The 24,372-nt window shown below is 43.5% G+C and overlaps 1 protein-coding gene across 1 annotated transcript; it reads left to right on the plus strand.

Annotated features, from left to right (window-relative positions):
• Positions 1–214: 214 nt before the first annotated feature.
• Pla2g12a (phospholipase A2 group XIIA) lies at positions 215–22,939 on the plus strand. The gene is made up of 4 exons (XM_004658622.2): positions 215–430; positions 11,402–11,478; positions 12,640–12,805; positions 21,973–22,939. Exons 1-4 carry the CDS (start codon positions 226–228, stop codon positions 22,089–22,091), a joined length of 567 nt encoding a protein of 188 aa, XP_004658679.2. The 5' UTR covers positions 215–225; the 3' UTR covers positions 22,092–22,939.
• The last annotated feature ends 1,433 nt before the right edge of the window (positions 22,940–24,372 follow it).

The raw sequence follows: 24,372 nt of genomic DNA on the forward strand, positions 1-24,372 counted from the left end.
ACGTGGGCGGGGAAGTGGGCGGTGCGCGCGCCCAGGCGAGGACGCGCACGTGCCCGCGCAGGCACCGCCTCCCGAAGCTGCCCTGAGCCCGCGGCGGGAGTCGGCGTGCGAGCCGGGGAGGAGGCGTGGGCATGGAGCGGGCCGCCGTGGGGTCCCGGGCGGGCACCGCGGCCTAGGGACGCGGAGGGCGGGGCAGGGCGCGGCGACCCGGACCTGGACCCGCCGATGGCCCCGAGCGCGCGGCCCGCGCTCGCGCTCCTGCTGCTTCTGGCCGCGGGCGTGGGAGGCCAGGAGCAGGACCAGACCACCGACTGGAGGGCCACGCTGAAGACCATCCGGAACGGCATCCACAAGATCGACACGTACCTGAACGCCGCCCTGGACCTGCTGGGCGGCGAGGACGGGCTCTGCCAGTACAAGTGCAGCGACGGTGAGCGCGCCCCGGGGGCGCCGGGCTCCGCCGGCCCCGGGAGGTGGGAGTGACAGGTGCAGGGCAGACCTTGACGGTGTCCTTCGGGGGCGGAAAAATAATTAACCAGCGCTAGCTTCTTGCCATGGGGATTGAGCAACCTCAGCCGGTGAGGCTGTGAGAGGAGGTCGCCCGAGTGCGTGCGCGCCCCGCGGCTCTTCACGCCATCCTCTCCTTCCTCCCCCGGGCACGAAGTTGCCTGAGGACTTCCTTCCTGACCCTAGCGTACTGGGAATGAAGTGGGACGGACTTGATTGGCGCTCTGGATTTGGGCGCTGGTAAGTGAGTCAGCTGAACACGGAAAGCTAAATGAGGGTTTTAAAGTCATCACTTGATATTTGTTTTCTTCCCCCCTCCCTGCAAAGCAACAGAAAATAAATTGTGACCTTTGTACAGACTTCTGCGGTCCCCAGGCGTTGAGAGATGTCCTGGAGTCCTGGTGGTGTATCAGCGACTTGCAGTTTTCAGAGACGGGGTTCCCATGTAGCCCAGGTTGGCCTTGAACTAGCTGAGTCTGATCTTTAACTCGCTGTATAGCGTCGAGGCTGACCTAAGGTCCTGATCTTCCTGCCATAGCCTCCTAGGTACTGGAATTACGAGCATGAGCCATCACCACAGCTTTACAATTTTCTTTCATATAATTTCCACATTTTCTTCTCTCTCTCTTTTTAACTTTCTGTTTAAATCCGAGAACTTGCCCTGTGGTCGTGTAGATAATAGTAGAAGAAATTCAGGCAAAGATACTTTTTTTAAAAAAGATTTTATTTATTTATTAGAGACAGGGAGAGGGAGAGAGAGTGTGGGAATGGGCGCACCAGGGTCTCTGTAAGCTACTGCAAACGAAATCCAGACACATGCACTACCATGTGCATCTGGCTTACGTGGGACCTGGAGAATGAACCTGGATCCTTTGGTTTTGCAGGCAAACCCCTTAACCGCTAAGCCATTTCTCCAGTCCAAAGATATTTTTTAAGAGTTTTTGTCTTTTTGAATGCTTAAATATTTCAACAGTTTTGAAAAGTAGATTTATGTTTGGAAATTCAAAATGCTACCGTAGCACTTGAGAAATCAGTGTTCCCAGTGAAATTAGCCAAGATCTTGGTCTGGCTAACGGTATCAACTGGAAAATAACAGGGGAATCCCTGACGTTAGTGAACTTGAAGGGCATCTGTATCATGTTCCTTTAATGCCACCTGCTGCTTGTGATTGTCTAAACAATTCCTATCTCTACCATTTGTGTTAATGAAGCAAGGAATGAACTGTGTCTTGTTCCAGTGTTTCTAAACATGGCCATTGCCTCTGAAACTGGTGCCTAAATGTTGCCACTACTGCATCAAGAGCAGTGTTTTTGTGCTTGTAAAGCTTCTTAGGAGAAATGTGTGAGTAGTGTAAGCATTGAGAGCCTTTCCTGAGGCAAAAGCTGCAACTTAGTCTTTTCTTTATGCAAACGTTCGTGCTGACCGTGTGTCAGCTGTGGACCCACTAATCGGAGGCTGAGCTAGGATAGACAAAATCCCTGGCATGAGAGCGTGTGAGCCATGTATGGACTGTCTGCAGGCCTTCTGTGTGCCAGCTCTTTGAGAACAGTAAATTTCTTCACATAAGCAAGACAGCAGTGGCTGCCACCAGTTGGTTCTTTGTACAGGCTGCTCAGGGAAGACTCACTAAGAATATGTCTGAAATTGAAGGAAAATTAATTTTAGTGGAGAAGCTACATTAGATCATGTCTGTCCTTTTAAAAAATATTTTATTTTTTAATTTACTAATTTGAAAGAGAGAGGCAGAGAGAGAGAGAGTGGATGCTCCAGGGCCTCTAGGCACTGCAAATGAACTTCAGATGCATGTGCAATATATATATATACATACACAAGGAAATGCACATTAACCTATAGTCACAGAAAGCAGGTCACTGTTTGCCTGAATGAAGATGAAAGGAAGAAAGCAATGGGAAGGATGACAAAGGGGCACCAGGAGATTTTTTTTTGGGGGGGGGATGATGGATAGATATATTGCCTGTCTTGATTTTTATGGTTTCATGGATATATTTATACATCAAAACTTATCCTTTGAAGACTTTAAACAAATGCAATTTGTGATGTTTATTACACCTCAACTAATACATATGGAAACTCTTTTTAAAATTATAAAACAAAAAAAAAAGAATATGGGCTGGAGAGATGGCTTAGCGGTTAAGCGCTTGCCTGTGAAGCCTAAGGACCCCGGTTCGAGGCTCGGTTCCCCAGGTCCCACGTTAGCCAGATGCACAGGGGGGCGCATGCGTCTGGAGTTCATTTGCAGAGGCTGGAAGCCCTGGCGCGCCCATTCTCTCTCTCTCCCTCTATCTGTCTTTCTCTCTGTGTCTGTCTCTCTCAAATAAATAAATTTAAAAAAAAAATCTTTAAAAAAAAAAAAAAAGAATATGTCTGAGAAGGCAGGATGTGGTAACACATGCCTTTAATCCCAGCACTTGGGAGGCTGATGTAGGAGGAATGCTTCTTGGCCAGCCTGGGTTAGAGCAAGACCCTACCTAGAAAAACCAAAAATATAAGAGAATAAAAGAGTATCTGACAAGAAACTAGCAGTGGTCAGGGTGACTATGCTAACTGGGGAAAGAACATTCAGGCAGGGGGAGTAGCAAGTACAAAGCACCAGAAAGGCCAATCCAGGATGAAGGGTTAGGGAGGTGCTCAGTGGGTAAGTCTGGGTACCCGAGGTTGATCTTCAGACTAAAAAGCCAGAATCCACAGCAGGCTTCTGTAATGCCACCACTGTAAGATGGGAGACAGAGGCAGGAGAATGTCCGCGATGCCTGCAGCCAGCACAGCAAAGAACAGCACAGAGAGAAAGCCTGCCTCAGATAAGGCAGGCAGGTGAGCACTGGCCCAGTAAGTCTGCTTTATGTGTGTCTGACCCTCTTTCTGTCTCTCTGTTTGTCTCTTTCCATTAAAAAAACATAATAATAAGGATGAACAAGGGTTTTACCTTAGCCAAAGGAAAAATGCAGCTGTTATTTACAAAGATAAGAAAGATTTGGAAGGACTAGTCTTCAAAAATGTGCCCAAGTCCAATATAATATAATATAATATAATATAATATAATATAATATAATATAATATAAACATTTTGTTTATATTTAAAATATACCTGAAGTTGAGTATTAAAAATTCCTACTAAAAGACTGCTTTAACCTTTCCTTAAATATATGTGTGTGTATGTATATGTATGTGTGTGTGTGTGTGTATATATATATATATATATATATATTTTTTTTTTGCCAAGTGTGGTGGTGCACACCTTTGATCCCAACACTCGGGAAGCAAAGGTAGGAGGATCACCATGAGTTCAAGGCCACCCTGTGACTACATAGTGAATTCTAGGTCAGCCTGGGCTAGAGTGAGACCCTGATTAGGAACGCAAGAAAAAAAAAAAAAAGGTGTGTGTGTGTGTGTGTATTTGAGAAAGAAAGAGGCAGATGGAGAGAGAGGGAGAGAGAATGGGCATGGGCATGTTGGGGTCTCTAGCCATTGCAAACCACCTAGTGCATCTGTCTTATGTGTGTACTGCAGAATCAAGCCTGAGTCCTTTGGTTTTGCAGGCAAGCACCTTAACTGCTAAGTCATCTCTCTAATCTCTCCAGCCCTAAGGGCCTTTCCATTTTTTATATGTAGTTATTTGAGAGAGAGAGAGAGAAAAGAGAATGAGTACTCCAGGGCCTCCTGCCACTGCAGACAAACTCCAGATGTCTGTGCCACTTTGAGCACTGGTTTTACTTGGGTACTGGGGAATTGAACCCCAGCCGGCCATCAGGCTTTGAAGCAAGTGCCTTTAACTGCAGAGCCCTAACCTTTCCTTTTACTTAACCTCTCTCCTTCTTTCACAAGCCTAAAAAAGTTGCCACTTAAGAGTTTAGAATGAAGTCTCCATCATAAAAAGTACCAAAAAGAGAGAGAGAGAGAGAGAATTTAAAGAATGATTTGCTTCAGTGAAAATCCGCTTATGTGTTGGCAAGCACCGTCTTTTCAGAGGGCTTGTGGCCCAGAGTCACTATGCTGATAATTCCATCTCAGTGAAAACCACTCTTTGAATTGCTATATTTGAGCCTTCTTCCTGGAGCAGTGATTCAACCTTCCCTATGTTTTGGCATGCCAGTAAACAAATTAAAACCCAGTAGAAACAGACAAATCCCAAAGCCAATGCCTGGTGATTAAGGGATTTTTTTTTTTTTTTTCCTTAGTTGCAGTAAAGAAATCAAGGACCAGGTATGGTGGCTAGTGCCTGTAATCCTAGTACTTGGGAGCCTGAGGCAGGAGGTTAGCCAGAGGTTCTAGGCCTGCTTGAGCTCTCTAGTATGTTCTCGCCAGCCTGAGCTATAGAGTAAGATCTTGTCCCAAAACACGCACAATGGAGCCGTGTGTGTGTGTGTGTGTGTGTGTGTGTGTGTGTGTGTGTGTGTATATATATATATATATATATAATATGTATGGGTTTTTTTTTTTTTTTACAGTTAATAGTAGGAAGGAGGTCAGTTGAAAAGACACTTGTAACATACAGTAGTACTTTTGGTTATCCTCATTGGATAGGGAAAAGGCCTTATTGAGAGCTAGGTAAAGTTATTTATGGGAACAAAGTTGGTATTTGCTAATTTTTCTTAACTTTTTTCCTCCCTGGCATCAAAAGATTTGAGGAAGAAAGTTTTCCTATTTCTGTAGAAAAATATACATTGACTTATAAAATGTTTTCAGAGTTATGAATAAGTTGTGAATTCACTTAGTGTTGTTAATATTTTATTATTATTATTATTATTACCTTTTTTTTTTTTTTTCAAGGTAGGGTCTCACTCTAACCCAGGCTGACCTGAAATTCACTGTGTAGTCTCAGGGTGGCCTCAAACTCACAGTTATCCTACTTCTGCCTCAAACCAAGTGCTGGGATTAAAGGTGTTTACCATCATGCCTGGCTTATTATTATTTTTTAATGTTTTAGTTTTTTGGTTGGTTTTGGTATTTTAGTTTTTTGGGTCTCACGGTAGTCCAGGCTGACCTGGAACTCACCATGTAGCTCCAGGCTGGCCTCAAACTCACAGTGATTCTTCTACCTCTGCCCCTGAGGGCTGAGATTGAAAGCGTGTGCCACCACACCCGGCAAGTGTTATATATATTTTAATGAGCTCACTTAAGTTTTGCACTGAGAATTAAGAGTCCATGGAGGTAGAAAAGGCAAAATGGAGACAGGGTGCTATGTGCAGGACACAATGGGATGGTGCTTTTGTCTAACTTGGTAGAAACAGAGCTGATAAATGGTTGGACTAAGAAGAAAACGAAAGTCTCAGTCTATGCTAGTACTTACTTTAGCTGCACTTGTAGATGATAACAAAGCCTACTGCTTATGTCAAAGAGTGAAATTAATGAAGTCTTCCAAAGCAGTATGCCAGGGGATCTTGTTTTTCTTCAGTTCTTCCTCCTACCTCCTTCTTGTGTGTGTATTTAAATTTTAGGGACCCATGGCCACAATATATCACAGTGTTACAGTTCAACTCTAATTTTATTTCTTCCATTATTAAGTTTTTGTTTTCTTTTTTGCTAATACCAATAGAAATGCTTTTTTTTTGAGATAGGGTCTCACTCTAGCTCAGGCAGACCTGTAGTTCACTATGTAGTCTTAGGTAGGCTGGTCTTGAACTCACAGTAATCCTCCTGCCTCTGCTTCCTGAGTGCTGGGATTAAAGACGTATGCCACCATGCCTGGAAGAAATGCCGATTTTTAAAAAATATTTTATTTTTATTTATTTATTTATTTAACAGAGAAAGAGGGGGAGAGAGACAGAGATAATGGGCATGCCAGAGACTCCAGCCACTGCAAATGAAGTCCAGATGCATTCACCCTCTTGTGCATCTGGCTAACATGGTTCCTGGGGAATAGAACCTTGGTCCTTTGGCTTTGCAGGCAAACACCTTAACCACTAAGCCATCACTCCAGCCCAGAAATGCTAATGTTTAATGTGTGTGTATTGAGTATGTTTGGTGTAATGTATGTGCCATATACACATGTGTGTGTAGTATACAGGTGTCTGTGTAGGTGTGCATGCCTAATGCATATTCATGTGGAGGCCAGAGGAAAATATCAGCTGTCCCCCTCCATTGCTCATCTGCATGTTCCCTTGAGATAGAGTCTCTCCCTCAGTGCAGAATCAGAGAGCCTCAGCAGTTCTCTGGTCTCTACTCCTCCACAGGACTGGGGTTTCAGACCTGCCTGGCCATGCCCAGCTTTGCATGTAGGGCTGAGGAATCCAACTTGGATGATCTCAGGCCCTCTTGTTTATGTGGCAAGGGCTCTTACCTGCTGAGCCATCACCCCAGCTCCAGCTCCAAAACGTTAAGCATTTAATGTTCAGCAGCTCTGAACACCACTTACAGCAATACTTAAAATGATAGGAAAACATTGCTTTGACATCTGAACCAACTTAATATTTAATAAGCAATTCTCTATATGCCTTATTCTGAAATAGTTATTTCAATGTAAAGGTGAATTTAGAATTTTTCAACACTGAAATGTTTCAGGAAAGTAGTTACTTCCACTTTCTGTTCTTTTGCAGTAGATAAAAAATATTTTAATTTCAGCAAAGAACATTTCCCATTTTTCCCATATGGTGGTTTCTTCCCTGCTTGTTGTATATGCAGTGTCTTCCAGGTAACAAAGACACATCCGTCTTCACAGCAACATAACAGCAGGTTTTGTCCATAAACTCTAGATAGGAAAACAAAGCTACCCTTAGTGTATAAGGTGGATATGGAAAGGAGGGGTGCTGTTGTAGATGGTATAAGCTGGGAAGGCTCTGAGGAAATGAATTTGCAGCTTGCTTCTAAAAAAAACCAAAAGCACACCAAACCGAACACACATGCTCCTTTTGTCACCTGCGCCAGAAGCCAGTTTTACCAGCACTCGTTTCACAGTGTTGTTGGCAGCATGTCACATCCAGGAGATCCTGGTTCTTTGCCACTCAGCTTTCTCCGCTCACCTCCTTAGGAAGCAGCAGCCCTGCTGTGGCCTCACACTTCCACTCTCGTTTGTGCCCATTGACTTTCTCCACTAGCTCTGCTCCTCTCTTACGCTTGTAAGGCGGCCATGTTTGTTCTGACATCCTGTGCTTCAGGTCATTGGCCTGTTCAGGGTCATTGTTGATGAAGAAAATGTCTGACATAATAATATGCTTTCATTTCGTATGTATGTATCGCCACCATCATAATCAAATTGTCAAAAAGCCTTTCTGTAGACTTGAAATCGAAGAAAAGCCCATGTGGATTTAGATAAAATAGAAAGGAAGATACAAGTGCTATCGTATGTACAGATATTCCTAGTGCAAAAGAAAACATTAAGAGGATATTAGAAGCATATCAGCTGTCTCAGGGTGGTAATATTAGGAGCTCCACAGAAAAGGAGGAGCTTCCAGAAGCCGGTAAGATGGAAAGGTGTCATAGGAAAGCTTTCCCCTCCAAAGATGTAAACATACGTCTTCACCCCAAATAGGGCTCAGATGGCAGACAAAAGTACAATTATACCAATACCAGTTCAGTGAACCAATGAGTTTATTGGGATTACTTACAGAGCATTGGAGAGGGATTATTTGTAGGAAGATGGAGCACCCAAAGCAGCCTCTCTTGTTTATTTTTATTTATTTGACAGCGACACAGAGAGAGAGTGAGAGAGAGAGAGAGAATGGGCACGCCAGGGCTTCCAGCCACTGCAAACAAACTCCAGATGCGTATGGCCCCTTGTGCATCTGGCTAACGTGGGTCCTGGGGAATCGAGCCTTGAACTGGGGTCCTTAGGCTTCACAGTCGAGCGCTTAACCACTAAGCCATCTCTCCAGCCCCCAAAACAGCCTCTCTGATGGGGCTACCTGTGTCAAGATTACTCCTTGGATGCTCCTCCCTCAACCCCAGGAGGAGGGCTTACTGACAGGGCATGGAGACCCCTCTCAGAGCAGCCACACCACGGAGGTGGCTCATTCTGCCCTGAATGACTGCTTCAAGATGCTCTTTGACCCCGTCCAGGAGCATGAGACCACAGAGCCACACCTCAGTGGGGCTTAGTATGTCGGGATTACCCCCATGGGTGCTCCTCCCTCAGCCTCCCTTGAGTTGAAGGCTTACTTATAAAACATGAGACCCTGAAGCAGCACTTTAGAGGGGCCCACTATGTCAGGAAAACCCACACGAATGGTCCTCCCTCAGTCTCAGGGTGAGATCTTACAGAGTAAGGAGATGCCAAAGAAACCACCCCAGTGGAGCTCACTGTTCCTTGATATTTCACCCTGTATATACTCTGTCTCCCCCTGATGTCGCAAGACCTCATGCATTTGTTATATACAGCTGGCGCAGGTGGCACTGAGATCTCAGATGGGGATCTGATGACCCTCCCCACGCATTCTCATGAGCTTTCCCAGCTGCTTTTGATAAAACTGGCAAAAGTTGTTCACTGCTTTCAGTGCAGAGGAATTTTGTCATTCAACAGAAGGGGAATGTACAGGATGTCCCCCAAAAGTGAACATAGGACAAACTGTCATTTAAAAATAATTGGGGCACTGTATTTTTCTTTAACTCCAGACAGCTTTTTAAATGGTAGATTTCTGAATTTAAAATATTAAGCTCAGTTGTTAACATGAGGAAAAAACCTTAGGCTTTTGAACACACTGTGGTATATTTGTTGTATTAAAGATTATCAATTTGCCTCATTGTTCAGGTGTATCTTTAGAAAAGTCTATATACAGCCAGGAATGGTGGCACATGCCTTTGGTCCCAGCACTTGGGAGGCAGAGGTAGGAAGATTGCCATGAGTTCGAGACCACCCTGAGACTACATAGTGAATTCCAGGTCAGCCTAGCTAGGGTGAAACCCTACCTTGAAAAACAAACAACAACAACAACAAAATTTATAAACGCATGAAACCACTGACTTTAACAAAATTACAGGAACTAAATAGGTTCCCAAAGAATTCAGTGCTAATGTAGCCTTTTTGCCTGATCCAGTTTGAATATGGCTTATTCCCTCCAAGCCTCAGGTTGAACTTTAATCTCCATTAAAATATGCTGTATTGAGAGGTAGGACCTAGGAGAGATGAGTAGGGCTCTGACCACATGAATGGATTAGTCTGCTCTCTTAACTAATGGACCTTAGTGGTTTATCTTGAGAATGACTGTGCTGTAGAACCAGTTTGGCTAGTTTCTCCCCCATTCCCTGTCTCTTGTCATGTGATGTACACCAACCCAGGATACTGCCAGCAAGAAGGCCATTGCCTGATGCAGTTCCTGGAACTTGCATTGGAACTGTGAGCCAAAATAAACTTTTTTCTTTTTTCTGGTATTGTGACATTAGCAACAGAAAATACCCTGGACTGAGAGTGTAGCCCATTGAGGAATAGTTCCCTAGTGTATATAAGACCCTGAGTTCAATCCCCAGAGCCACAAAACAGAATGAGGAAAAAGAAAATGAACTGAGGCATATGCCTTCTATGCAGAGGTTTCTCGAATGATGGGACAAGTAAAATTATAAATAAAGTGTGTAGCTTCTCATGATATTCTCAAAGGAAGTGTAAATTAGATAAAAATTAGGAAAATCACAAGTGGTTGAATGATCTATAAAAGGGATATATTAATAACTTCACAGCTGCTTAGAGAGAGGGCTCATCTGTAGCACGGTGGCACTTACCTCTGTCCTGGTTAATATCTTGCTCTCAAGTTGATGACTATAGGCAACAGTGAGCAAATAGGCCTAGGTACATTTTGTGTTTCCTTGAGGGACAGAGTATTGCTTACAGGTAGAATTGGCCAGAAGATAGAACAAAGAATATCTCAGTGACTGGTAGCAGTCTACAGTGGAGAAAGTTGTTTCTTGATATAGAAGGACTGTGGGAAATATTCAGAGGCAGTAGGTGTCTTTCTAGCATGTGGAAGTAATTTCTATATTACACAGGATAATATATACTTCTAAAGCATGGCCTCAAATTTAAGATTGCTATATCTTTCTCCTCATGACTGAACCATTCATGCTGTTAGGGAGGGTAGTATAGCTGGAGTGATACAGTTCCCCGAGTACCCCTGACATATCCCATTAGTTATAATATTTGTGAAAAGGGTGACTGGAGTGGGGCAGAATGTGGTCCTGTATATAATGTCTTAGAGAAAAGTAAGGTCATAAGATGTTTGTTGGATGGCCTTGTCTTCCTTAGCTTAGACTCACTGCAGCTGAGCACACCTGTTAGTTGATGGTTACTGAGGTTTGAACACAATGGAACATTTGCTGAAGGTTGGGAAGACAGCAATGCCTTACTGACTTTCACCTAAAAATGTCAAGCATTAAAATGTGTGGAAAAATAGCCTGCGTTTGCCTTTCATGCACATGATGCAATCTGGCGTGCCCTGGAACTCTCCAGCAGTCCAGGATAAGCTTCTGAATGTTTTGGACAACATAGGCTTTTGAATGGTAATTGTACTTTATGAACTTCTGTGCATGTATGTATGTGCACATTTTTACATGTTGTTACTCATTCTTCACAAGAGAAATAAAAATAATTCAATAAGTAAATTAGGTTTTGGCTGTTTGGATTTCTGTTTGTTTTGTTTTTGTTTTTGTTTCTTTTGGGGTATTTTTTGGAAACAGGGTCTCATTCTAGCTCAATCTCACCTGGAACTTACTCTGTAGCCCAGGCTGGCCTTGACCTCCCAAGTGCTGGGATCAAAGGTGTACACCACCACGGGACCTTGCTGATAAATTTGTATTCTTAATATTAACACATAAGCATTTATGTTAGCATCCAACCTAAAAATTAAGTATTTCCAATGCAAGTCTAGCACATTGTTGACCTTTTTATGTATGTGTTTTGTTTTTGTCATATTGTAAAATTAAATATGATGCTATTTATTTATATTTCACATAGGATCGAAGCCTGTTCCACGCTATGGATATAAACCATCCCCACCAAATGGCTGTGGCTCTCCATTGTTTGGTGTTCATGTAAATACTTTCTTTTTTCTTTGATAAGTTCTGTGACTATCAAGCTATATAAGAGTTTTCAGGGCTGGAGGGATGGCTTGGCGGTTAAGGCATTTGCCTGGAAAGCTAAAGGACCCAGGTTCTATTCCCCAGGAGCCACATAAGCCAGATGCACAAGTGGGTGCACCCATCTGGAGTTTGTTTGCAGTGGCTGGAGGCCCTGGTACACCCATTTATTCTCTCTGTCCTCCTCCCTTCCCCAATTTCTTTGCCAAATAAACAAATAAAAATTTAAAAAATATTTTTAAAAAAGAGTTTTCATAGTGAAACACCTAGTGAGTTCACATGTTCACAGATCATCTTGCTCATTATAATAACAATTCTTTTTGCCAAAACATTTAGCAACACTAAATGTAAAATTAATGATTTTTTATCCTGTTGATATAAGTACCAGTTAGATATTTTTAGTGTTACAAAAAAATTATAACATTTACAATGCAGGAGGGAAAGTGTAGACACAACATAGTCTATAGTCAGACAAGGCTCAGTGGGAACAGCAGTGTGCTTGTTAATGGGGAAACTTAAACTTGAGCCAATAGCCATGGGGAGAAATGTTTATGAGACTTATTCCCCCATGCAAAGGCCTTGTGAGTTAAAACTTAAATATTTTTATTTAAATATTTAAAACTTAAAATAATTAAGAATAAGTTACAAATTTGACAGAATGGTATCTCTTAGAAATGGATACACTAAAGTTTGTGTTTTCTTTTTTTTTTTAAGCAGCACTGTTTACATGGCAGGCATTTAATCCTATGACATTTCATAGAAAGTGCATTTATTTGGAGAAGGGCATAAGATATTTTTTAATATCCAAAAGCCCCAGGGCAATCTTTCAGTGCCCTTAGACGTCTGTGTTTAAAGCTGTGTTTTGTGTTTTGGACAGTTAGAAGTTATACTTACCTGCAGGTCACTGAGCAGACTGTGACGTTGCAAGTAGAGAGCAGTAGGGCACAGCTGAGGCAGTTCTGCAGGGGTGGGTGTTGACTGATTCATAACATGAGGGTCGTCTGTAGTCAGAAGTGGGTCATTGGCAGTTGTTGCACTCAAGTCCATTCGAGTCATTACTTAGGCAGAGGAACTTTACGTTTCATTGACAATGACCCATCCAAATGTTTCTCCCAGCTTAACATTGGCATCCCTTCCCTGACCAAGTGCTGCAACCAGCACGACAGGTGCTATGAGACCTGCGGTAAGAGCAAGAATGACTGCGATGAGGAGTTCCAGTACTGCCTCTCCAGGATCTGCCGAGACGTACAGAAGACCCTGGGGCTTGCCCAAAACGTTCAGGGTAAGGGGGATCCCGTTGGCTGGGGAGGAGTCTAGTTTTTAGTGTTCCAGCAAACACTTTGTGTTTTAGTATGCTTAGTGCAGAGGCATACCTGTGGAACTCAGTCACATTTACTATGTCTTAAAACACAGCCTCTTAAGTTCCTGATTGAGGACCTGGCTGATTGTTTTATAATCTAAAATTATATGTAGCCATAGAAGTAAAGAGTGTTCAGAAAACTTGAAGGAGGGTATCTGAAGCAAAGAATAGGGGGGGGGGGAATCATCTTTGGTGTGCCCTGGACGAGATCTGTAGTCTTAGATGCCCAGAATCAAGATGTCTTCATCCATTTGAGTGGCTGTAACAAACTATAATAGAGGTTGCTTCCAAAATTGCTTTTTATAGTTCTAGAGAATAGTATAAGAACAAGGCCAGGCATGGTGGCACACGCCTTTAATCCAAGTACTCGGGAGGCAGAAGTAGGTTGACCCTTGTGAGAGCAAGGCCATCCTGAGACTATATAGTGAATTCCAGGTTTGCCTGGGCTAGAGAGTGAGACCCTACCTCGAAAAACCACACACAAACACACACACACACACACACACACAAAGGGCCGGATGTGGTGTATACCTTTAATGCTAGCACCTCACCCCCCAGCCCCCCAAAAAAGAACAAGAACAAAGCATGGACAAATTTCATAGCCTGATGAGGACCCACTTCCTGATTCATGGACTTCCTGGTTGATCCCAGTCGTACCATCACATGGTAAAATGGACCAGGCTTCTCTCAGTGAGCTTTTGTTTGTTTTTATTTTTTATGGTACTAGGGATTAAACCCAGGGTCTTACATGTATGCTAGACAAGTCCTCTACTGCTCAGGTATGTCCACCACCCTGGGATCTCTCTCTCTCTTTCTCTTTCTCTGTGTGTGTGTGTGTGTGTTTTTCAAGGTAGGGTCTCACTCTATCCCAGGCTGACCTGGAATTCACTATGTAGTCTCAGGGTGACCTCCAGTTAATGGCGACCCTCCTACCTCTGCCACCTGAATGCTGGGATTAAAGGCATGTGCCTCCAGCCCAACTTTGGGATCTCTTTTTAAAAAGAGATCCCATTCACTAGGGTTCTGCCCTAATGACCTAATGACCTGCAAAGTCCTTACCACCTAATTCCAGTATCTTGGAGGTAGAATGACAACAGGTAAATTTTATTTTATTTTATTTTATTTTATTTTATTTTATTTTATTTTATTTTATTTTATTTTTGGGGGGGGGTTTATTTTGGCTTACAGACTTGTGGGGAAGCTCCATGATGGTAGGGGAAAACAACAACATGAGCACAGGGTGGACATCACCTTCTGACCAACATCAGGTGGACAACAGCAACAGGAGTGTGTGCCAAACACTGGCAAGGGAAAATTGGCTATTTAATAACCATAAGCCCATCCCCAACAATACACTGCCTCCAGGTGGTGCTAATTCCCAAATCTCCACCAGCTGGGGACCTAGCCTTCAGGACACCTAATTTTATGGGGCACACCTGAATCAAGCAATCACACCCTCCTCCACCATCCATGACAGAATGTCAGTGGACCCAATACTGTGCAGGTCTTGTGCAGTTAATGACAACCAGTGTCAGGCCATGAATTGGCCACTCTGTCACAACAGGTAAATTTTAGAGGAACACAAATATTCAGATCATAGCATAGTGTGAAAAGATCCTATCATTTGTTCTGTTAAAAGCACAATATTGAGTACAGCAGTGTGGATCAGAGCAGTACCTTATTTAACTCTCCATAATCCATAGTCATTTCCATCTGATCTTTCCCTTAGCCACATTGGGCTGTCAAAAAGGCTTTTGGCTGGGAGAATAATCTCTACCTTCACAGGGTCCTATTTTCCCAACCACACAGGCCTATCCATATTTCACACTCTCAGACAGCTCTCCAAGTTTTACTGTAGTTACTGGGCTGAGAGCCTGGGCCCTAGTAGCCACCCACCCCCAGTAAACCAATTGAACAAACAAGTAATAGTGAAAAACAGAAAAGGAAGATTCATTCAGTGTGACCATACTAGGAAGAGGGCAAAAGAGATCCTGTGACACCAACCCCCACCGTCCCCATCCGTCGCTGGGGTTCCTCACATGAGTTTTAGTCTTTTTTTGTTTGTTTGTTTGGTTTTGTTTTTCAAGGTAGAGTCTTGCTCTAGTCCAGGCTGACCTGCAATTCACTATGTAGTCTCAGGGTGGCCTCGAACTCACAGTCCTCCTACCTCTGCCTCCACAGTGCTGGGATTAAAGGTATGCACCACCATGCCCAGTGAGTTTTAGTCTTAGAGAGTCACCAAGCAGTCCTGGGTAAGATAAGGTCCTGCACATCCCCCTTTCTCAACTCCAGTCTTCTGCAATATAGTCTGACAAGTTGTATATTTTTCCCAGGACAAGTTCCTCTTGGTTAAGCCCAAGGCTTCAGCCTTTTTGTTTTCCCCGCATCAGTTTCCTGGGGAAATCCCAATTTCTTGGGGTCTCTTGTGTCAACAGTCTGATAGCAAGAAAAAAAGGGACAAGTGTCTCTTTAGACACGTTGTCTTCCTTCCTTCCTTCCAGGTGGCTACATGAGTGTATACAAGGTGTGTCCATCCCAGCGTACTTGGCCACAGGGAGCAATACACACAGTAAAGTCTTGGGGGTAAATAATTGCCCACACCTAGGACAAGCCGAGCCTTTCCTACCTGAACTGCTTTTTCTTCATATCCATCCGCTGCTGCCTTTTCCCCGATGCCTCTGGTGGCAGCCACAAACTAAAGCCTAAGTAGTCTGTATACATTCATAGGAAAGCAATCAATCCACAATTCAGCAGGAGGCCTCTAGGTGCCCTGATACCAACAGTATCTCATGATGTCCTGGTGAAGGAGAAATAGGAGAAAGCCAGGTTCTTTTAGGTGGTTTTCCTTAGAAACCGAGGCTCAGAGATAACTGCTGCCACCTGGCCCTTGCATGAATGGAATTCTATGTGTTTCTTCTAACTTTCCCTACACAGCTCCTAGGTGCTCTTCCACATGCCTGTGGCTCCACTCCAGTCTCCCTAAAAACCTCCACTTTCTTGTAAATGAATCTCACAAACATGAGTGCATGTTTCTGCTTCCCACATGTTTATACTCTGCTCTAGCCTTCTTGCTAGATCCCAATCTCCCTTAAGTAAACCCCACAATTTGTGATTTCTCCCTAAATAAACTTAATAATTCATAGTTTATCCTTCTTAAGTCCATCTTTATCAATTCTTTGTTAAAGGTATGACAGGAGCCAAAATTGGGGTTCATAAATTTGGGAGAACCCTTTTGAACTCCCAAACCCTGCATCATTGGACACAATGTCCAGATTGTTTGTATCTGAAACAAAAAAAAAAAATGAGGGCTGGAGATGGTTTAGTGGTTAATGTGTTTGCCTGCAAAGCCAAAGGATCCTGGTTTGATTCTCCAGGACCCACGTAAGCCAGATGGACAAGGGAGCACATGCATCTGGAGTTTGTTTGCAGTGGCTGAAGGCCCTGATGTGCCCATTCTCTCTCTCTCTCCCTCTTTCTCTAGCAATTAAAGAAAATATAGTTTTAAAAAAATATTGGGCAAGAGCATCTGCAGGGTGGAGTGGGCTTTGAGTGATCATGCAGCTTACAAAGCATGGTTCGTGCTCGGGGCTTCCTTTTCTGGCTTCTAGAGGAGGAGGGAGAGTTAGGGCTGGTGCAAGAAGTCGTCTGTTTTAATTGATAGGCTCAGGCTGTGTACACCTTTGCCCATTGCCCATATCCTTGCTCAAGGTGCATCCGAGTTAATCATATGCATACCCACTTCTGCAGAAGTACAGAGAGGTGAATAGGGGTTTCCTATACAGGTTGCTTCAAGGTCAGCTTGGTGGTCTTTGTGCTTGTGTCAGATACTGACATAGGCTACACTTGTTTCTCTCCTTTACCAGAAGTACCTGACCCCGGATTCCTCACAGGTTGGGAAGGTGCTGGGTGTTGCACTACCAGCAGGGGGCAGACACATTTTTCCAAGGGCTGACAGTATGCCTGCCTGCCTGCATGGCCCTGGTGTGCAGGCAACCTCAGCCACTCTTAAGTGCACACCTGGAATGGTTTCCGCCCCAGGATATGTCCTCCACAGCAAGGGGGTGGGGTGGGGTTCAGTGGGAATCACATGCATTTCCTGATACCCCACGCTGCACTGCCATTCAGGCTGTAAAACCTTCCAGAGGCTCACAAGCACAGGGCCTGGCCCTGGGTCAGCTGTTTTCCTAGGAAGTCTGGCTAAGATAGGTCTTTTTGCTTTGCTTTGTACTCTTCCCGTCTTGATTGCTTAAGCACTACTGCTGACTAAAGTCACTCAGATCTACCACTCGCTCCTACCTCATCCACATGTCCCTCTGGAGGGCTCAGCAAAGCCTCGTGCCAGTCCTGAGCTCCTTGCTGAACTCACTTCTTTCTTAATTCTAATGAACATAATCCTCGCTAGCCTATTGAGCTGAGCATCAAGTCACCTGTCTCGTGCCCAGTTCCCTCACTGCCACTTCTCCCACATTCTCTCCCTCCTCATGCCCCATTCTTCCTCTGGGATTTGGGTTCCAGGTGGGGCTGTTTAGCAAGGGTTGAATTTGTGCTCTTTCCTATATTTCCCTCACCCCGGGCATAAAAAATAATAAGCTAGTATATCTATCTCAACCTTCCTCTCATCAGCTTTTCCTGCCAAGTCAGAGGCCAGCATGTCCTGCATGTCTACTTCCTGTTGTAGTTTTTCTCTTAAGCAGGCAAGTTTTCTCGGGGCAGACAGCTTAACCTCAGGTGCATGTCTTACCACCTGCCTGTACCAGGGCCCCACAACTGCCCACACTGCGTTCTTACACGCTCATTCCATACCTGCTACTTTCAGAGACTAACCCATGCTTGAAGGAGGTGTGCCTCCCCATGCCACTTGGAGGAAGACAGCCATACTGGGACTTCCCGGTGTATGTTCCACCACCACATTCGCTATGGGAAGATGGCTGAGCCTCAGTTGCATATCTTATCACCCATAGCACAAGGGCATGCTCCTCTTTGTACCATTTTGGGTTCCTGTTCAGGTGCTAATTTGTTGTGTGACTTTTTCTGGGGAAATTTAAAGAAATATCTGTCCACCCTTGATGGGACACCAATGAAGAAACGAGTCCACTCAAGTCCAGCTTGGTGAACTAATGAATTTAATGTGGTTAGTTACAGGACCATGGTGGCATGGGTGACAACTCACACCACGGCATCACTGAAGTCCCAACCTGCACTTAACCGTCTACTTCCTTGGGGATACTCTGCCATCCCCAAGACCCTGTGCAGCTGGGGAGTGGGGCAGAAGAGTGGCGGCTGGCGAACCCTCTTCTATGAGGGAGTGTTAACAGTGCCATTACCATTGCCGTAATCTCTTGTATTGTTTTGCTCATTTCATACTCATGAGTAGGAACAAGTTTCTCTGATCATTATATATATGGTCTGCTCTGTGATGGCTCATGGTATGTCAAGCTTGGAGGAAACAGTTTTTTACTCAAGTCTGAAGCCAGCTGGGCTTTATAATGACACCCTCTCTCAAAATAAATAAATAAATAAATAAATAAATAAATAAATAAATAAATAAATAAATAAATAAATAAAAATTAATAAATTAGGCTGGAGAGCTGGATTACTGGCTAAAGGCGCTTGCCTGTGAAGCCTAAGGACACAGGTTCTTTTCCTCAGTACCCATGTAAGTCAGCTGCAGAAGGCGGTGCATACATCTGGAGTTCGTTTGCAGTGACTGGAGGCCCTGACACACCTGTGTTTTCTCTCTCTCTTTGCCTCCCTCTCTCTCAAATAACATTTTAAAACAAATTAAAGTAGAGGAAAAAAGGAAGAGGAAGAAGAGTATAGCACAGTGGATTTGGAATAGGACATTCTAGATTTTAGTCTAATCTCTGATTCTTTTTTTTTTTAATATTTTTTTTCAATTATTTATTTATTTGAGAGTGACAGACACAGAGAGAAAGACAGATAGAGGGAGAGAGAGAGAATGGGCGTGCCAGGGCTTACAGCCTCTGCAAACGAACTCCAGACGCGTGGGTCCCCTTGTGCATCTGGCTAACATGGGACCTGGGGAACCAAGCCTCGAACCAGGGTCCTTAGGCTTCACAGGCAAGCGCTTAACCGCTAAGCCATCTCTCCAGCCCTAATCTCTGATTCTTAAGTATATGTACGAGGAGGGTCCCCCAAAACACCATGAGTTCAGTCATTTTTCTAGTGGGACCCGCAGAACACAGCATATAGTTGTGTTCACTGTTACACAGTATTATGCACAAAGGACTGGTAGCACAATAGAGGAGAAAGGAGTTTTCATTTATGAAATAGAACAATAACCATCACAGAGCTGTTGTAAGGGTGACCTAAAATATTTGTGGAACTATAAATCACTCTTCAAATACTAGTAATTACAAGATTCTTTTTGCTGTCAAGTCAAAGGGGATGTACCATCCACTACAGTCAGAAGAAGAATGGCAAAGAGAAGAGTAGGAAAGATAACTAACATCTTAAAGCATTTACCTTAAAATGCTGCTAGATAATGTATGTAGGTTTTCATTTAATGTTCACAAAATTTCACAGACATATATGGCATCATCTCCATTTAAAAAAATTAAAGGTTTTTTTTTTTTAAATTTTTTTTTTGTTCATTTTTTTAAAATTTATTTTGAGAGCGACAGACACAGAGAGAAAGACAGATAGAGGGAGAGAGAGAGAATGGGCGCGCCAGGGCTTCCAGCCTCTGCAAACGAACTCCAGACGCGTGCGCCCCCTTGTGCATCTGGCTAACGTGGGGCCTGGGGAACCGAGCCTCGAACCGGGGTCCTTAGGCTTCACAGGCAAGCGCTTAACCACTAAGCCATCTCTCCAGCCCAAAAATTAAAGGTTTTTTAACAATATTTTCATTTATTTAGAAAATAAGTATGGGCATGCCAGGACCTCTTGCTGTTTCAAGCCAACTGTAGACACATGCACCACTTTGTGCATCTGGAATTGAACCCAGGCTGGCAGGCTTTGCAAGCAAGTACCTTTAACAACTGAACAATCTCCTCAGCCCTTATCTCCATTTCTTTAAAGGAAGGAACCTGAGGACCAGAAAGAAGCAACTTGTCTCAAGACAGTTTCTGAAATGACAACAAGACTATTCCCCAGATAGTCTCATCTGTTAGCCCTAACGCTGAAATCCTTATGAGAGCTGTCTAGGAAGAAATCTGCTCTAGGGGAAGCTAAGTTCACCATTTCTACCTGCTAGCATGCTTTTGGCTAGGGTAAACTAACTTGTGTGGCTCAAGCACAAGCAGATGTGTCTTTAAGATGTTTTCTTATCTAAGGACACAAGTCTGGTCAAGTAATTATCTATCAAACTCTCTGCAGTTTAGCCCGAAGAGGTCTTTAATAGCATAGTCTTTTGGAGAATTTATAAAATGTTAAAACAGAAGGCTCCTCATGCATTCCTTCAAATGAATATTTGAAACAAAATTTTTTGACCAATGAAAGGCATTTTGTGTTACATTCCTATAAATGTAGTGTGTTGAGGCAACCTCACCTGAATATTAAGTATTGTTAGATTAAGGAAAATAAACATATGACCTTTTTTATCGTCTTAAAAAAAAATTTAAACCCTATCAGAGGAAAACTGCTTTTGATTCTTATGATCATCTGCCAATAAGCCAAACTTTGATATTGCTCAAAGAGAATGGGTTTAATTTAGTTTAAATGTCTTAAGTAGTAAATGGCCAGTTTTTAGAATACACTTGTCATAATGACATGTCCTTAGGTGTCTGTTTTTAAAACATCTTTTCAGAATTAGGGTTATTGCATGTGCTTACCAGTCCTAGGGGCCTAGGTTTAGTCCCCAGTACCCCTCCCAAAATGCAAATTTTTAAATTATCAGACATCTCTACTAGTGATTATATTTTTCAGATTAAAGGAAAGTTAACAATACTGACCAATGAGACACACACACACACAGTTTATTTTTATTGCAGACATACTTAGTATGGACATGTCATATGTTGGTACCATCTTTTCCCTCCTCCCTGCCCCCATTCCACTGGGGGCCTTCCGCAGTGGCATTGCAGTTATTCCCCATGAAGTTGTGGGTATGTGTTGTGGGAGCAGCAGTCAGATATTGCGGGGGGGCGGGTCAATGCCTCTGGGTATGACATCACAACCTATACCTCTTAACAATCTTTCTGCCCCCTCTTCCACAAAATTCCCTGAGCCGTGGTGGGTGTGTTTTAAGTCTACTTCAGTGATGAGCTCTTAGGATCTCTGTTGCATGTGTTGAGTATCCTCAGGGTCTGTCTCCTTCACCCTGGTGCTGGTTATCAGGAACAACATAGAAGCAGCACTCATGCTCATCTCCCCAATTCCTATGTGGTTTCAGCTGGGCCTTGGCTGAAGTGCAAGGGGGTAGTTCATCTCCTCCGGCCCTGCTACCTTCTGAAAAAGAAAAACAGATTCTCCAGTGGAGAGTGATGTCAGCATAGGTTACATGGGATAAGCATTATTAATATAGGGAGAACTTGATGGATGTAGCCTGCCTTTCAGCTAAAGACTAGTGGGAGCTTGAAAATTGGAAAGCATAATCTTAGTCTCCGTAGGATTCTGATCCAGTCCCTGATTCCAGATCCTTTACACTGAGTGGATCTTTTAGCCAACCAGTAAGCCATCGGGTACCCACCGAGGCTGGGTGCCACCACTGTACTGGTGTGTACATCTTGTCAGGGTGTTTGCTTCTGAGTAGCTTAGACCCCTGCCTGCTCACATCATTGTTGGCCACTTTCCCCCAGTAGCTCATGCAGCTCTTTCCAGCACTAGACGGGCTGTCTGGGGAGTGGCTCTTCTCTGGATTACAGCCACTGACCAGTGTTTTGATACTCCATTGTCTAGTATAAAAATTGCTCTCAGTAGTTTAAAGTACACATAAGATACATTGAAAGAAACTAAAGTTGAATGTGCAGGTGTATGCTGCTGGTGTGAGGAGCGGGGAGAGCTTTCACCTGCTACGTGTGTGCGTGCCTGCACTGACTGTGCATGACCCCTGTGCTGAACAGGTGACAGGGAGAGGATGGCGATGCTCAGCAGTGTCCCAGCAGTAATGACTCTCCTTTACTTGGCAGCATGTGAAACCACAGTGGAGCTCTTGTTCGACAGTGTCATACATCTAGGCTGTAAGCCGTACCTGGACAGCCAGCGAGCCGCATGTTGGTGTCGTTATGAAGAAAAAACAGATCTTTAGAGATCCTGACAGCTGTTGGACAAACAAGGACAGAAGGATATGATGTTTGCCAAAAACTGATGTTTTCACAGCATAAAGCTGCCTTCTTTTGGGGAAGGGTCATTTTAAAACTCTAAACGAATGTATTTTGTCTTTAAAACCTCAAAAGTTTAAAAGTGGGCGGCGGGGAAGGGGTCGTAGCTTTTGTCCTGGGTGTTGCTGTCTCAGTGCCATGTTGTCTTGACTAATCTCAAAACAGGTGTGTTAAGGGGAAGAAAAAGTGTGAAAAATATATATCTCAGTGTTCACAACCAGACTTTTAAAAAAACGAGACCAAATACAAAATTCATTGTAAGGTTTATTTGGCGTTGACTTGTTTAAAAAAAAAAAGAAAGAAAGAAAGAAAGAAAACCTTCCTTAGAAAGAGTTTGTTTACTATGAAATTTACATTATTGCCTGGGAGGAACTGCATTATTTTTCTTCCCTTTCATTACATACATGGTATGTTTCTCTGCAGCCCAGTGAGCTTTCAAATAAGTCAAGCTATTTAAAAGACCAAGGCTTCCATGTCCGTCTCCTGTGCAGTTGGATCCATCACCTGGTCCCCTTCAGGGACAAACCCAGGACAAGAGTGAGCAGCACAGCACTCCCATCCTATGAGCCACTCTGATCACACGTGTCACCTTTTCTGTGAGCTAGAGGGAAGGATTTAAGGAGGCAAATGACCAGTTTAATGTAGTCGAGAAGAGCACTGTGTGCGGTTCTGCTCTGACGTTTATTCCTAGTGCCTGTTCCCCATCCTAGAGGTGGAATGTTTTTAAAACTAACCTTTTGCTAATTGTGATCTTAATAAAAATTATTCTTGATAATTTTTTCTGGATTATTCCTTGATTGTGGTTTCAACTCTTTAATTGTAGAGTAAGAAAGATGAAAAGAGCTTCCTTTGATGAGTGTCTTATTTACATTAAAAATTATTAACATGGCCGGTGTGGTGGTGCAAGCCTTTAGTTCAAGGCCACCTTGAGACTACATAGTGGACTCCAGGTCAGCCTGGGCTAGAGTGAAACCCTACCTTAAAAAAAAAATTGACTTTTTTTTTTTTTTTTGGTGTTTTTTCAAGGGAGGGTCTCATTCTAGCCCATGCTGACCTGGAATTCACTATGCAGTCTTAAGGTTGCCTCCAACTCACAATGATCCCCTTACCTCAGCCAACCAAGGGCTGGGATTAAAGGCATGTGCCACCATGCCCAGCTTTATTAACATGTTTTGAGAACAAATCCCAGGAACTTTGGGCTGCCTCTGAAAATGTCTGAATATTGGATATGTCTGTCAATATTGGAATATTGAATATGTGTTTCTGTACCTGCCTTTGCCTACCATTGACAGTTGACTACCTATCCCAGAACCCCAAACCATGTGTATGTGGATAACCTATGGCCATAGTTACTGAGAACAAAAAGATGTAGTTCTTTGTACATTATCACAGATAAAATTGGGCCCAAGAAAAGATACACTCTGAAGAAAGGGCCACATTCCTGGCTTTGAATATGTGTCATTGCTGGAAATCTATTTTCTTCAACTTGGGATGGTAGCAGCTGTTCTGGTAGATGTGTTCTCTGTTAGACCAGGCAGCTGTGTGGCTGGTGACCAAGTAAGCCAACAGAGCTGTGGTTTGAATGTATAAAACCCTAATTGATACTTCTGGGAGTAGAATGCAACCTGCCAGTCCAAAATCCTTCTGTGTGTACTATATCCCATTGTTCAAAATTCACAAAAATTAAATATATTTATTCAAGTTTTGTATAAATGTCTGAAGTTATAATTGAAGTAACCCCTGTAGCTTACTTTTTTTTCCCTACACTGCATAACCCTACAAAACCAACCATGTCCCTAAGTAAGTAATAAAAGGGCAAGAGTTAATGAGTGAAACCAGGAATGTAGCTATTAAAATACTAACGGTAACAGTGAACTAGATGAGCAGCATCTCGTGTGTGTGTGTGTGTGTGTGTGTGTGTGTGTGTGTGTGTGTGTGTATGTGAGCCACAGTGCTGTTCTCCTTTTTACCTCAGGATTACTTACATGCAAAACACCCTTCAGAACCTGGCCCGCAGCTCTACAGACATTTCTTCATTGGCTGCCAGGTTGCATCAGTCAGCCTTCCCCTATGTGACCAACATGCACGAGAGAAGTCACAGGAAAGGACTCACAGAGGTTTCTGTCCATGGCCCCTGGCTGTACTTTCTGTCATGAGAACATCACAAAACAGCAGCAGCAACAACCTCAGCTCCCCCCCTCCAAAAAA

Source organism: Jaculus jaculus, chromosome 2 (genome assembly GCF_020740685.1).
Source record: "Jaculus jaculus isolate mJacJac1 chromosome 2, mJacJac1.mat.Y.cur, whole genome shotgun sequence".
Lineage (NCBI taxonomy): Eukaryota > Metazoa > Chordata > Mammalia > Rodentia > Dipodidae > Jaculus > Jaculus jaculus.